Source organism: Lissotriton helveticus, chromosome 7, assembly GCF_964261635.1.
Source record: "Lissotriton helveticus chromosome 7, aLisHel1.1, whole genome shotgun sequence".
Taxonomy (NCBI): domain Eukaryota; kingdom Metazoa; phylum Chordata; class Amphibia; order Caudata; family Salamandridae; genus Lissotriton; species Lissotriton helveticus.
Genome location: NC_136068.1, coordinates 1,731,144,097 through 1,731,160,869, shown reverse-complemented (window position 1 = coordinate 1,731,160,869; position 16,773 = coordinate 1,731,144,097). Strand labels below are relative to the sequence as shown.

Genomic DNA, 16,773 nt, shown 5'->3' with positions numbered 1-16,773 from the left:
GTGGATGTGCTGTCGTTGTTATGTGTGTGTGCTGCATTGTGGGAGAGTCGCCCCTGCAGCTGTGATTTTGCTGCCCCTTATCCCTTGGAGACGGGGTGCCTTTGACTTTTGTGCTTTTAAGGTGCTGTGCTGTTGGCGACTTGGGTCATTTGTGCTCTTGGTAACCCTGGGCGTAGTTTGCGTAGTAGCGCTACGCGTAGCTACGCAAAGTGCATAATGCGGTAGGGAAAATGCTGTTCGCACTGATTGCACAGTGCCGGATGCTTGTCCACACTGTGCAATCACTGCAAATGGCATCTTGCACAGTGCAAGTGGTCGTTTTTTGCTGCTCTCGTAGATTTTCACTCGAGCGCAGCTTTCTCAACGAGACTGGTAGTTTCTCATCACGAGCGGTCGCGAGCATAAGCAACCACTCACAATGAGAAACCTGACCTTCCCGCGTTGTGAATCTCGCTGGGAGATTTATTTTCCACGCTCACGATCGGCAACTTGATGTTGCTGATCGCGAACGAGGAAAAAGTCTTGCCGGGATGTTGATTTTGCTCACTCGCGGTCGCCAACTTGCCTTTGAGGACTGCGAGCAAGTAAAAAAAGCCCGCTGCGCGTTTTTGCACTGTGCTACGTGCAATTTGTGTAGTGCATAGTAGCGCAAACTACACACGCTCCACAAGCGTAACGTAGTACTACCCCCAGGGTTAGCTCTTGGACGGTTTTTGAACTCTTGTGCATGGTTTGTCTTCAGATGTATTGTTGACGTCACTGGTTGTTTGTGCACGTGGATGTGTCAGAGTGTGACCTGATCCTTTACGGATGTAGTCCACTCTCAGCCACCTGATTCTCGTGGTGTGCACAATGTCATGGTAATTGTACTCGAGCCATGCTGCTCGTCATGTAGTGTTACTTGCATTGTCAGTGTGGCTCACAGATACGAGTCTTGGCTGTGTTTCGCACAGGTGCATGTGTGTATTATGGAATTGGTGATGTGTGGGGTGGGACCACTTTGGGCATATGGTGGACGGGGGCCTACTTTCCAGTTTTCTGTGTGCTGCAGTGTGCCACAGGGATTTGTGACATGACCCAGGGCCAGTGTGGGTGCTCGGTGTGCTACACGTCATTGTACATGTGTTCCAGGGTGCCCGTCAACCCCCATCCCCCAGTCCCTGTTCGTGACTCACCCTGTTGATGTTGTGTCAGCTCATGTCGAGCAGTGTCCGGACTCCCGACTCTTTGCACCGTCTCCACACTGATGACTGTGGCCTCCATTTGCTCCAGCTCCTCCTGTGGCATAGGATTCCCACCTCCATTCGCCGTTTCTGGCTTCCTGTTGGCAAGGGGTTTCTGCTTTGTTTGGCTTTTCACATCATGCCAGCCCCTCTTGGACTCCTCGACACTCCGACTGCGTTCACGATGGAATGCCATTTTTCCGTCTGTGTTGCCAATGACAGGGTGGGGGTGACGGACAGTTGTTGTTGGTGTTCTGCCACCTCTGTGATGGCGATTTGGTTGTCAGGCGGACTGAACTGTGTCTTCCTCATCCTCTTCCCCTTGGCCTTGCCTGACCTAGAGGTTCCTTGCTGGTGGTCTGTGGGGCTTGTGGGGTGTTGTGTTTACCTGGGCACTCTGTCTGGGTGCATCTGTGTTGCTACGCAGTTTATTATTTTTTTTGTGTGTTTTTCTCCTGCTTTCATAGTGCATTTTCCTATATGACGCATGGGAATTACAGGCCTTTTGCTGGTTATCGCTGATTTTTGTATTGTGATTGGCCTCATCGCAACTTTTTTCGCATTCGTGTTTCGCATTTTTGTGCCGTCGTGTTGATTTCAGCTCGGTCATTTGATGCGTTATCGTGGGACCCTCGCATGGTGCCGCCGGGTTGAGAATACTACGTTAACACTGCGTTGTTTTCCCGCAATAGACTGCAATATGCAAAGTTGCGTTAGGCAAAATTTGTGAAGATTATCACACGTTCTTGAGAATATGCCCCTAAGTTTTAAAAAAAAAATAGTGCAATGTACTAATGAAAATTAAACTCTTGCTCATATAGCAATTGTAGACCATATCACAGTGACAAATTAGTATTTTTATGTCTCAGCAAAATGATGATTCAGCAGAAATGAACATGATCAAGGTTTCACCTAGCTATTTTAGCAGAATCCCACAAAACATAACAATATTTGTTCTAGTACAGGTAGTGTCTGTGAGAAGGTGGAGAGTGGGCGCACACTGCCTCACATCCCAGCACTCGAGGCATCATAGTAAATGCAGTGCATGATAACACTTAATTCGGTGTCAGGCTTTAGTTTTTCACCCTTGTTGGTGCAGCCAGTGCTGTGTATCTCTAGACATGTGTTTTAGGATAATTGTCCTTCTTCAGTGAGCTTTATATTTGCCATCCCCCGCATTGGAGAGGTTAAGTTGCTGCTTGAACAAATAGCAATTGCTAATGGTTCTATAAAAAGAACAAAAAGTATTGTGACAGACAACCTTGTCTTGTTCCTCTGTATACATTGTGCGTGCCAATACAACTGGAATTAATCATTATTATGCTGAGGCCCTCAATTAAAATCCAAGATCAAGCTGATTAATCTAGAAGGGAAACCAAATATGGCCAAAATGCAGAAAAGACTCTTCCAAGAAACCAAACTGAAAGCCTTCTCTGCATCTAGCAGCATAATCTGGGCTGGAATTTTATTGTGGCTAAAATAATCTAAGACCTCAATTAAAAAAGTGGTGTTGAAAGATAGCTGTCTCCCTAGAAGCAATCCACATTGATCTCGTGTATGACTGACCCTATGCACTTAATCATTCTGTTGGCTAACAATTTGGCTATAATCTTGTAGTAAGTGTTTAAGAGACTTATTGGTCTATAAGAATTCAAATCCTCCTTGTCTTTAATTTCTTTCAAAAACTGACCACTGCCACCATTTTAAAGGAGGGTGGTACCTCTCCCCCGCAAAATATAGTTGGCCAATACTACCAATTCAGAATTCAGTACCACAGGATTTTTTTTATATAATTCGACTGGAATTCCATCTTCTCCACAGCTAAGGACAGCACCACTTCCTCTATTTCCTTAAGTGTAATATCTGCCAAGAGATCATTTACATAATTTACCTGTAGTTTGGGGACTCTAAGCTTACACATAAAAGCCTTAAGACGATGCAGATGGGATCTTTATGCATTTAAATAATAAATGTGCCTACAAACCGTCACATCTACCTACACATCTTTTAAAATGCATTGTGCATTCATAATAGAACGCCTACTATGGTTTGATCTTAAAGACATTACTATCGTGTTACCTTTTACCACTAGCCATTCCCTGAGGCACCACCTCAGGGTCTCAGATGTCCCCAGCTCTCCAGAGAGAACCCTTGCAAGATCCGAGATCCTATGGAACCAAGAGGTGACATCATCATCGCTCTCATCCTACTTGATCAGCAACATCAATATTTTCTCTCATTATATGGAAACCATCCTTAATTGACGTATTTGGACTCTTTGGAGACAATGTAGGGCCTGAGGTACAAAGTTCTTTTCCATTCACAAAATCTGAGCTTTCACATCTCAAGGGGTTTTTTCCACAACGTACAAAAGATGCTGTTGCAAGTGAAAAAATTATTTCCCATTAGTAAGAAGGCTTTTGCAATGCTTTCAGAATTCAAAGAGGGGTTGGGAATGTGGTTTCCCCATTTATTTGTGGTCCAGAAAGGGATTTATCAATGGTTTGTGGCTTCAGTTGTGGTTGCAAGACCACTGACTCACTGTCAGTGAAACGGCTCACCCACCCTCGCAGCTCCACCATTAAGAGAGGCCCTCTATGAGCCCCTGCACTCCCGCAGTGCTGGTGTTCGAAGTCCTCTTTGCCTGCCTTCTGCCCCCTTCAGCCTCTCCTTCTGCTCCCTGTCATCTTCTAGCTTCATCACCCTTCCGGCTCTTCTTTCACTTTTCCTCCACTTTCTGCTCCATTTCACCCTCTATTCTTTTTGCTTTTCTCTGATTTCTGCACTGTTTTTACCCTTCAGCCTCTTAACTCTTCACTCTTTTCTCCTCTTTTTCTCTGCCTTCTGCTCCGTTTCACCCTTTATTCCTTTTTTCACTTGTTCTCTGTATTTCACTTTTCCTCTCTGTTTCTCGCTCTTTTGGCTTCCTTTGCACCCGCTTTTCCTGCCGCTGCTGCCCCCACTGCACTTCCCCCCAGTGCGACCAGCCCGATCCAGTTCCCCACCCAGCTGTCCAGCCCTCCATGACCCCTACTTAATGGTGGCTACTGGCGCTCCGAAGGCAAGCCCGTTTGCGCCTGTTTGCGACCTGACCGCAACCAGCCCCAGGGACCCTGAAACTCCGCCACGCCAACGCTATGACCCAGCAGCACTCCACGCACTCAACCCTGTATGCAACAGCAACTGCAAGCTGGCATCACTAGCCGACACCCACGGACCAAGCACACCTTCAACACCGCCAAGAACACGGATCCAGCTCAACCCACCCACAAGAACACAACCGAACCGAAGACCCTGCAATGCATCCTCCTCAACGTCCAATCCCTCCACAAACATGCCACCGAAATCTGGGACTTCCTCGACACCACTACCCCAGGTGTAGCCTTCTTCACCGAAACTTGGACCAACACCACCTCGGAACGGATATCGCCATCGGCATCCCCCAAGGTTACAAGATCTCCATTAGGGACCGCCCCACCCGCCCAGGAGGAGGAATCGCCATTGTACACAAATCCACCCTCCGCCTGAGCACACTCCCCGCTGAGCTCACAGACCTGATGGAATACCTTCACTTCAAGATACTGGCCAGCCCCACCGCCACCCTCAGAGGAACCCTCATCTACGACCCCCTGGGCCCTGCAGACCCTTTGCCAACTCCATCACAGACATCATCTTCCCGCAGGCCATCGCATCCACCAACTACACCCTGCTGGGAGACCTCAACGTACACCTCGACAACCAACTGGACTCCAACACCGCATCCCTCCTAGACAACCTCCACAACATTGGACTTCGCCAGATCGTGACTGAGCCAACTCACTCAGCAGGACACACCCTCGACCCCATCTTCACTTCAGGAAACCCTTCACTTTCAGCCACACCACTGAACTCCCATGGACCGACCATCGTTGCGTCCACTTCACCTTCAGAACACCCACCATTCACGGACACCAGCTCCTGCTCCCATAAAGAAATTACACCAAAATCGCAGACGACCAGCTCACCTCTTCACTCAACAACTCCACTCCAACCATTGTGAAAAACAATGACCCCAACACCGCAGCCCAAACCCTGCATAGATGGATCTCGGACAGCGCCAACACCATAGCCCCCCTCAAGAAAAACAACAATACCTGTGCCAACAAAGCCAGATGGTTCCCCACTGAACTTCGGGAGTCCAGACGCACTTGCCGCTGCCTCGAAAAGGCCTTGAGCAAAACCAAATTCACAGAAGCCGACAACAACTTCAGAGACGCCATCTACGCCCACCACCAACTCATCAGAGAAACAAGGAAAAAAGCGATTGAAGACAGAGTCTCCACCCACGCACAAAACAGCAAGGAACTCTTCAACATCATCAAGGAGTTCACCCAACCCACCAGCGAGTCTACAGACATCCCTCACTCACAAGACCTCTGCGACAAACTCAGCACCTTCTTCCACCACAAATTCATGAGCATCTACGACAACTTCAATGAAGACAACCAACACACTGAACCCTCACCAACCACCCCGACACCCGGAAACCAGTGATTGACAACTGGACAGCCCTCACCACCGAAGACACACTGAAGACAATGAAGTCAATCCACTCAATGGCCCCAACGGACTCCTGCCCCCACCACATCATCAACAGAGCAGCCAACACCATCGCACCCATGCTCCGCCCCACCATTAACTGCTCCCTGGCGACCGCCTTGTTCCCCGACGACTGGAAACATGGCGATGTCAACCCCCTCCTGAAGAAACCCTTGTCGGACCCCACAGACCTCAAAAACTACAGACCCATCTCCCTGCTCCCATTCCCAGCAAACGTCATTGAGAAACCCATCAACAGCCAACTCTGCACATTCATCGAAGAGCACAACATCCTTGAGTCCTCCAAATCCAGCTTCAGAAAAAATCACAGTACGGAAACCGCTCTCCTCGCCGAAACAGTTAACATCCACACCCTACTGGACAATGGAGAAACAGTAGCCCTCATCCTCCTCGACCTCTCAGTGGTGTTCGACACAGTCTCTCACCGCACCCTAATACGCCGACGCCTCGACGCAGGGATCCAGGACAAGGCCCTCAAATGGATCTGCTCCTTCCTCTCAGGAAGAACGCAGCAGGTCAGCCTCTCCCCTTTCCTCTCGGACCCTACACCTACCACCTGTGGAGTCCCCCAGGGCTCCTCCCTCAGCCCACGCTCTTCAATGTCTACATGACTCCACTCGCACCAATTGTCAGAGCCTACGGACTTAACATTGTGTCATACGCAGACTACATCCAATTTATCCTTTCCCTATCCAAAAAACCCCAAACCGCCAGACACAACTTTCGAGAAGGCATGGAAGCCGTCGCCAACTGAATGAAAAACAGCTGCCTAGAACTAAACAGCAACAAAACAGAAGTACTCATCATGGGCCCAAACTCCGACTCCTGGAGCGACACCTGCTGTCCCCCGCCCTTGGGAACCCGCCAGCCCCCACAGACTACGCACACAACCTGGGAATCATCCTGAACTCCGAGCTCAAAATGGACCGCCAGATCAGCTCTGTCTTGTCTTCCTTCTTCCACACCCTCTGCCTCTTACGTAACACCTTACAAAGGGATCCCCCTCAAAGACAGAAAGACCGTCACTCATGCCCTGGTCATCAGCAGACATGACTCGGCAACACACTCTATGCTAGAATAAACAAAAACCTCATCTTCAAGCTACAGAACATCGAGAACGCCACTGCAAGACTTATCCTCAACCTGCCAAAACACTGCCACGTCTCCCAGCACCTGCGCACACTCCACTGGGTCCCGGTTGAGGCGAGAATCACCTTCAAGATACTCATCCCCCCACACAAGGCCCTCCAAGGCACCGGACCAGCATACCTGAACAACCAACTCAAATTCCATGCACCCCAAAGGACCCTACGATCAGCCCAGCTCTCCTATGCTGTGGTCCTCCACACCAGAAACACTAGATCAGGAGGCCGCTCCTTCTCCTTCCTCACGGCTAAAGCCTGGAACGTCCTGCCATTCCACCTCAGACAGACAATATCGCGCCCCATCTTCGCAAGAAACGACAAAACTTGGCTCTTCGCCAGACCCCCCTCCTTGTTGGAATGGATCCTGCTCCCTTACCCGCAGCGCCTTGAGACCCTTCAGGTTGAGTAGTCACGCTTAGCAAACCCCTGATTGATTGATTGTTGCAAACTATTGATTAGATACCAACTTCTGAGTCTGTGTGGTAATTGATTCACAAAGGGGAAGATGCTCCCGCTGACAGCTATCCTTTTGGGAATCAAGTCAGATGGCCTCAGGGAAAGCAGACAGTAGTCCAGAGTACCATTTTCAAAATAGGACACACTTTTTAAAAACAATCTATTTGAAAAGCAACTGGTGATACTGTGGTATGGTGTCCCTGCCAAGGTCTCCACCCCTAAACTTACAGCCAAACACAAGAAGTCACAAATTGTGTTTTCATAATTCGAGATAATATTCATTAAGCAAGTAGATTTATGACACTGTGTGAACTGACAGTTTGCAGTGGGACGTATCAGTGCATAGGTCACATTGCAAAATATATTCCCATTGACAAATAAGTGCAAACTGTGCATGCCTGGTTTGTGAATGGGAATAGTACAGCAAGCCTATTGCCTCTAATTTTACTTCCGGCCATTCTCCCCATCACTTCAGCCTCCAGACATTCATACAATTTGATTCATACTCAGTAGTATCCTATATGCTACTTTGGCAACTGTGACTTTGAATCTGAGACGCAATCTCACAATGGAACAAAATGTACATTGAGTGTTAGCTCTTGAAACCCACCTGCATATTCTAGAATAGATTCTACCTTGATGATGAAAAACCACAGACGTGACTTGTAGTCTGTCCTATCATAGCATGTGTCCAATACAAATGTTTAAAAATTTCTGTAGGCCCAACTCACAGCCAGACACTTTTGTTATATGATGAAGTAGCCATGTGTAGAGATACAAATGCCATATTAATATAATTTCCATTCTCCACTTTAGACTGCACCAAACCAAAGCCACTAGTGTCAGTGGTAATTTACCACTCTGCCATCAGTTCAAAATTACTCAAAGTGGTAACCACACACACACAATCTTCCACCGCCGGAAGCTCTCCAATACACTTACATTCTGCACAAATGTGGACCCCGTTTCTGGATAATATGGTCATGTGTATCATCCCTTGACACAGTTTCTTATAATAAAGTTTGATAATGATTCAGCCTCTGTGCAAAAAGATGCCAGTGTAAATATTTTCCTTCGCCTGATTGATTGTCATCCAGGATTTGCAAATTCCTTGATTTAGATACTTGGTAGGGATTGCACCCCTGTTTACACTTCATGAGTGTCAATCCACATATGTTACTTTTAGTCCTGCTCAGCATCATCCTTTCCATATACAAGAATAACAGCCTGGAAGAACTGCCTGCAGGAGATGCCACTGGATAGGTTCTTGTAGTAATAGGAATCGCACTCAAGTAAGTGGAAATGTAGAGTCGTTTATTCACAGAAGTCAGGAGAATTTAACCATCCCCAGTCTGGCACAGCCAACTATCACCAACTGACCAACGAACCCGGGCCACACCAGAACACAGCGTGACATCACTGAATGTAGGGGGCTCACAAAGGTCCTATTCTGGCCAGGGCAAGATAAACCCGAATATGACACATCTCCTTCAATAACAGCAAAAGAAGATAACAATGATGATAAAATAGATAAAATAACAATGATGCTAATATGTGAAGGTAGGGATACAAACGATGGGGGAAACATAATGTGAATAGGGAAAGGGCACAATGAGAGACATTTCCTGTAAAAAGCAAAGTATTTTAGACCATAAATAACAGGTTACAGAAATGAAGAACATCAATGTTTAGTGTGAAGGACCCTATATGCAAAACAAAGGTTGTTACAAAGGTCGTTACATCCCTTAAAATCATTTTGCAGCTAAACAATAACCTCTATATCCATATTTTCTCTGTTTCTAATATAAATTACCCATAGCAGTGCTTCACTGTCATACATACTCTGCTAAATAATCTGGACATTTCCTAGGTCTCTCACACCATTTATCGCTTTCTTTAACATCTTTTCATGTTCCTTGTCATTGCATTTCTCATACCAAACTGCATTACCCAACCCTACACTGGGCAACCTTGAAGTTTCCTTCCCATGTTCTTCTTTGGTTTCTTTATGATAGAGAGCCACTCTTCTCAAATTCCATGTCTGGCCGATGTCGAGTCTAACTCAGTTACCACCATCTTCACTCACTTTATAGAGACCTCTGAGTTTGGATAAATCTTTTTTGACCTTCCTGGGTTTACTTTGACCCAGTCCCCAGTGTGAATGAACCTTTTCTGTACACTTTCTGTCTTAACTCCTGAGTCTTGTTTCCTGCTTTTCTCTAGCATCCAAGATGGGACCATCTTGGTACCCGCTCGTCTACCCTTTATCATTTCAAAGACACTTTTGCCAGGTCCACTATGTATGACTGTGTGGTAAGACCATAACATTTCCTTCACTGCCTTCTGTACTTAAACACCATTGGTGCAAGCAAGTTGCATGTACCTTTGTCTTTCTTGTTTATTCTTTCATACAAACCATTGTCTTGTGGATTATAAGGGGGCAGGCATGCATTATCCCCAATCTAGCAAAACAATTCTCGTTCTCAACAGAACTTAACTGTTTGCCATTGTCATTAAGGTTCACAGTAGGAAATCCATCCCTTTGAAACACCTCACTCAAAACATTGATGGTTGCCTCAGTGTTAATAGATCTCATGAACACAACTTCCACCCATCTAGACTTTGCATCCACCAACACTGCAGCATACCTCTCATATTCCGGAAAACAGTTAAAAGGTCAAATAAAGTCCATACAACTTTTTTCCCCAAACATTTTCTGCCTCCCACACATCTTGATTTTCATGAACTACCAACACCTACCTGCAACCACTTTTCAGGCTCCTTGCAGCTATGACATTTTTCCACCCACTCTTTTCTTTGTTTGTCCATGAGCAGCCACCAAAATTTTTCTTTAACCCTCCTGATGGTGAGTGTTTGGCCTGGGTGTCCCTCGTGTACCAGCTTTATTACCAAACTGATATGGGTGGTATAAAACGTTCTCCCCTCAAAATAATCCAATCACCCTTAACAGACAACTCATCTTCTACCTGAAAAAAAGGCCTCAAACACACTGGAATCATACTTTCTCTTCCATCATCACCTAAAATACGCTGCATTACACCCTTTTGTGTTTCACCATTCTTCATGCCTATCACCCACGCCACCTTGGAAATGGCATCAGCTAAGCCTTCAGTGACATCATCCAACTTTGCAACCACCTCCTCGCATTCCAATTCAAAGTTTTTAACACTATCATCAGGTTGCCTTGAGAGGCAATCCACCACAGCATTTTGTCAACCTGGTACATGTTGAATCTTGCAATCTCACTGCCAAGCGGACCAATCTCCCAGAACAGTTTTTCATACCATAAAGCCCCAATACTTTAATCAAGGATTTGTGATCAGTTCTTAAAGTGAATGTTCTTTGCCATAATAACACTCAAAAGTATTGGGTAGCCTATCCAGCCACCACTTCCTCATACCCTATGACTGAGTACCTTCTTTCGGTGTCAGTCAATGAACATGAGGCAAACGCCACAGTTTTATCTACCTGCCCATGTGTTTGAGCCAAAACAGCACCAATAACCACTGTAACCATCATTTTGCATTCCATGTAGAAAGGTGCTAGTACCAACACTTGGGCTATAGCCCCCTTAATCTTTGTGAATGCTTGCTGCTGTGCTAAGTTCCATTCAAACATCCTCTCCCTTCATAACAACTCTCTTAATGGTTCTGTTTTTGCTACAAAATATCGCTCAAATTTCGAGTAGTAATCGATAAGCCCCATAAAGGATCTCAATTGATCCCTGTCACAAGGTATCTGCACATTTACTATTGCACTCACTAGGTTCTGTTTGGACTTAATTCTATCACTGGCAATATGATATCCAAGATAATCAACCTCTTGCACCCCACAAACAAATTTTTCCTTCCTCAAATTAATTCCAGCATCTTCAATTCTTTTCAATAGCTCAGTAAGGATTCTGTTGTGTTCAACTTCATTGCAACCAAAAACTCAAATATCATCCTGAAAAAACACCATATTACTAAGGCAAGTCAAAATTGTTGCGATAAGGTACTGTAAATGACTGGCAACTGAGCATAATCCAAAGGGCAACCTATTGAATTGGAAGGTTCCCTCTGAAGTTATGCAAGAAGTGAGTTGTTTACTGTAGGATAGTATGATCTGCTTCTATGCTAACCAGGACCCCAGTCTCTCTGCTTCGTCCCCTAAATTGTTAGGGTAATTCATTAGGTACACCCCAAGATTGGATACTGGGGTACCCTTATAAGTCCCTAGTGTATGGTATGAAGGTACCTAAGGCATATGTATCCCGGAGGTCCCCTTTAGGATGAAGCATGTATTATGCCATTATGCCACCTATCAGAGACCATTCAAACTATCACTACAGGCCTGCCATTGCAGCCTGTATAAGCTGGTGCTAGCACCACTTACAAAATATATAGGTTTCCCTATTTCTAGGGTCACGGCATTTAAACCCTATAAGTCACCCCTACAGCAGGTCTTTTCAATCCTGAAAGCAGGGTGCTTGGTTCTAAGTGTGAGGGTGCCTCTGCATGAGTGGGACACCTCAACAGCCTTCGGAGTACTCTCTTCCAGGATGTAAGTGATTCAGCCATTTAACACATAGAGAGGCACCAAGTCATTAAGCGATGACCATCCCGAAACTGGCTGTAATGAAACATGAGATGTTTGGTATCAAACATGTTGGAATCATATCCCCACACCCTAAACGGTGTGGGAGGTATGATTCCAAGCACTGTAAAGGCCCTCCGTTAGGCCCTCAGTGCTCCCAGTATCAGTCTTCTAGACCCGGACAGCACAACATTGTTGCTGCTGACCAGAGACACAATTCTGCCCTCCTGCTGCTGAGTCAAGCTTGAGCAGGGAAAGGCAGAACAATAGGCATCCTGTCTCAGGGACCACCTCCCAGACAGGGATTCGTGTATTGGGACAGGGTAGGAGCACTTGCCAGCACCACATAGTCTGCGTGCAGGGCACATTTGGTGCCCTCCATGCATAGTCCAGTTCAAACCCTGTCAGGGAGCCATTGGCTCCCGGTATGGTGCAAAACCGGACAAAGGACAGGGGAGTATCCTCCCCCTTGTCCAGCTCCTCCTTAGGGAGGGACCCCTGAATCGTCCCAACCCTTTTCTAAGAGTACTTAGGGCTTACCTGAGGGTAGGTCCCTATATTTGTCATGGGACACGATTCAATTCAGACACCAATCAACTTCTGGGAACTCAGGATTTCGCTGGACTTCGCTCTGGGCATCAAGGCCGCCCCTGGAAAGACTCCTGATGCTCCTGATCTCTTCACCATGCTTATCTGCTGCAACGTCAGTGCCTGTGCTCCTTACAGGAAACCTTCCAAGGCCTGTGAGCATCCAAGACACCTGATGGAATCTCCCTTGAAGTCAAGGAGTCACGTACCCTGCATCTTCAGGCACCGCAACTAAGCTGACTGGTCTGCTAATCCTGGGCTCCCACTGACTCTGAAAGGCTCAGCAACACAGGTGGTGGTTCCCTACATCCCTTGAGGCCTGCCCTGTCCTCTCACCAAGTTTGAGGCCAATATCCCTCATCGGAGTCTCAGGAACTGAACCACTGTGCATAGTGTGGCCTTGCAGTTGCAAAGCCTCTTTAGCTACAATCCACCACGATCTTCAGGCTCCAAGTAGCATTACCCTCCAGCATCTCCAGTGACTAAGATCTTCATTCATACTGCATCACTTGCAACGTGGCCCTACATCTTTGGTGAGCTGCTCATGGACCTCTGCGACTCCAGTGCCTTCGGCCTGTGGGTCGTCTTGAGGGTCACCTTTGTATTCTTTTGGGCTTCCCTGATTGCATGGGTCCTGTGCTGACTCTCCTGCTTGTGGTGAGTCTCCTGGACCTTGCTGGTCCTGACACTGCACCTTCTTCAACTTCCACGTTTGTTGCAGTTCCCAAGGTTTGTTGGTGCTCCCACCGGACACCCACGCCCCAACTCTCAACATCCAATGTGGGACAGCTTGTGTATAGCTCCTGGTCTGCCACGGCATCATCTGGTCCACACAGCTGCAGTTTCAAGGTCACCATCAGTACTCCTGCAGCACCTGACATGGGTGAGTATTCGTCTTCTGTGGTTCCGGGTCACTCCAAAGTGGCAAAGACTCTGTCCTGTCTGTTTGCAGGTTCTTCACAACTTGTATCCACCTTAGGGTTCCATCGGATACTTTCACCCTCTCCAGCAGCGGCATCTTTCTGAAGTCTCCCATTGATTTTGACGACGGTTTCAGACGCCATTTCACACCCAACACCTGGCTTCCCTGGTACAGGTATGCTGGTTCCTAAGGTATCCACAGGTGGGGGGGAGCGGTTCTCCAAACTCTTGTCTTCATGGATTTTCTGCAGGCACCACTGGGAAGGGTCCTCTTTCTTTAAAATTGCAACCGCGACTTACACGTGGATTTGTACGGATAATGCGGTTGTGTTCCTACACTGCACACGACCTCTGTGGGGCTCCTAGATACTCACCTTGGGGCGTTCCTTGGGTCCCTGGCACTTCTACGTCCTCTGACTATTGTCATGACTCGAGCCGTGGTTCCCATACCATTATTTTAGTATATGGTTTGGTCTCCCCTTGGGGACGACTGTGTATTTTCTTTTTATTAGTTATTTGTTTGTTTGTATTGCGCTAGAATCGACCCCTGAAGGCGTATCTCTGCGCTTAAGCATACTGTGAAGAGAGGCAGGTGTTCCCTGCAAGTTTAACAGATACCGAACAAGAAGGTTTTAAGCAGTTTCCTGAATATCAGATGTTCTGAACACTGTCTGAGAGAGAGGGGGAGCTCATTCCAAAGGCGCGGGCCAAGATAGGAAAGAGCTTTCCTCCTAATCTAGCCTTTCTTATACAAGGTTCTTCCAGAAGATGTTTACCACTGGAACGGAGAGATCGTGAAGGTGCACAGGGTAGAAATGTCTCAGAAAGATTGGAAGGGCCCATGTTCTGGAGTGCCTTATGGATAAGGCAACAGGTTTTAAACTTAATCCGTTGGCGGATGGGAAACCAATGGAGCTTTACAAGGAGGGGGTGGGAGGGAGTCCTGGATGGAGCATTCAGGATCAGCCGTGCAGCTGTGTTTTGGACTACCTGTAGTCTGCTGAGTAAGGTAGCATTGACCGAGATCAGCACACCGTTACAATAGTCCAGGTGGCTTAGTACCAAAGCCTGGACTAGAGTTTTATGGGTAGAATCAGGAAGTAACGGGAAGACTCGATGGAATAGGCCTATTACATGGAAATAGGAGTCAGCTCTTTGGGTGACATGCTCCTTCAGGCTGAGTGCTTGGTCTAAGCGGTTGCCCAGAGTTTTAACTATAAGCTTGGGAGCAGGATAGGAGCCCAAATCAGATGGCCACCAGTCAGGAGTCCATAAAAGGGGTGCCTCTCCAAATAGCATTACCTCTGTTTTTTCTACGTTGCATTGTAAGAAATGATTTACCATCTATTGTGATTTGGCCCTCATCCCATTGGAGAATGCTACTGTACTGCAACCGTAAATTTGTTGAATGAAAAAAGGAGCTGCGTATCGTCGGCATATGATATAGGAATAAACCCATATGTCCTTCGGAGATTGGCCAGGGGAGTAACATAGATGTTAAATAATGTTGGGCTCAAGCGAGAGCCCTGAGGTACTCCCTTGGTCAATTCCATAGGAGCCGAACGATACGAGCCAAGATTGTGACCCCCAATATTGAACCCAAAAAGATAACGTATTTACGTTAGAAAGGTCTGGAAAAGTCATTGAAATCTGGCTAAGATAAGGTTCTGGACATCCTTGGTCCATTGGTGAGAATTCTTTTTGAGGTTGAAGAAACGTATATGAAGAGAGCAGTTGTTAATATAGATCTTCTGCGCGACTGGTGCAAAAGGGCAATTTGTTTCATTGGCAATGCCAATGTGTGACTGCTGGCTGAGAGGCAAAAGACCATCCTCATGAGTGATGAGGATAACCCCAAATTAGCTGATTTCAGTATCAAAGAGACCTCGGACAAGGCAACAGGGCTCCTGTTCAGAGAGGGGATGGTAAAGAAATTTGTGAAGTAAGTCCAGACCTTCACAAGTCTGAACAGCACAGTCATCAATGAGAAGAATGGTCTCTGGGAACAGTTTTTATGGGAGGGCTGGGAGGAGAGGGCAACCTCCCAGCAAAGGGTTTTACAAGTCCTGTTATTCCGTAGCACAACTTGCTACCTATCACAGAAACAGTTATTACCAACAGCCTACCAGTTTTTAGTATCAGAAAGGTAGAGCACCAAGAAAAAGATCTTCTCAAGCTAGGGACCAAGACTCAACATCAAGTTGAGTATGAGAATTGGTTCTACCCAAGGAGCGGTTAGAGGGAGGTTGAAATTATTCCTTTAACAATGGTAAAAGTTAACAGATGACTCATGGGTTATTTCTGCAGTAAAAGGATATTTTATAGAACTGGAGAAGGATCCCATCCAGGCAAAAGAGCTAAGAGAGTTGTGTTTTAACAAGGAATTAGAAGACGCGGTATCACAAGAGGTGAATCAAATGTTAGAAATAGAATGCAACAGTGATAGTGGACGAAAACATGAGAGGTTTTGTGCGTACAATACTTTTTGTGGAGAAGGATAAAGGGTTGAGACCTGTCATAAATGTAAGAATGTTGAATCAGTTTATGACTTTCAATAATTTCAAGATGGAGGATATCCATCTATTAAGAAATATGTTGCAAAAAAGGAATTAGTTGCTCAAGTTAGATCTCAAGGCGGCTTATTTTACAATCCCAATTCATACAGAGAGTCAAAGACTATTGCAGGTCAATGGAAAGTTCAATTTTATCAGTTTGAATGTTTACCATTCGGCCTTTCTTTAGCCTCATGGTGTTTTATGAAGATGTTAAGGGCAGCAGTAGGTCATTTGAGAGAAAGAGGTGTAAGACTCATCATATCTCTGGATGATATATTAACAATGAATCAGAGCAAGGAAGAGTTGAATGACCTTTTGGCATAGATAAAAGGTGATTTAGAATCTCTCTGCTTTATTGTTAATGCGGAGAAATAATTATTTACTCCAGGTCAGACCATGTAGCTTATAGGTTTGGTGGTAGATACATTGAAGAGTCAATTGCAGCTACCACGGAGGAAAATAAAGAAAATAAGAGAAGAGATAAGGACAGTGTTGAGAAAAGGAGAGATACTTTTAAGAGATTTGGCATGGTTCCCCATGGTTTTGGAGTTGGCAATGGACAGACTCTTTTTAATAAAGTCCAGGAGGGGATTGTTAAGAGGAATAAAAGGGAACTAGCAGTTCTTTCTGGTTCACTCAGCCTTCTAGTTTGGAAGATCTCAAGGTTCCAGGAGGAGCCAGAAAACATTT

At 46.2% G+C, this 16,773-nt stretch overlaps 1 protein-coding gene across 1 annotated transcript in view; it reads right to left on the bottom strand.

The window, feature by feature from the left end:
• The window catches only part of LOC144769667 (uncharacterized), a 759,350-nt gene extending 745,862 nt beyond the window's left edge, over positions 1 to 13,488 (bottom strand). The window contains exon 1 of the mRNA XM_078653842.1: positions 13,302 to 13,488. Within this exon, the coding sequence (XP_078509968.1) occupies positions 13,302 to 13,488 (187 nt within the window). The remainder of the gene's footprint in view (positions 1 to 13,301) is intronic.
• Between the last annotated feature and the right edge of the window lie 3,285 nt (positions 13,489 to 16,773).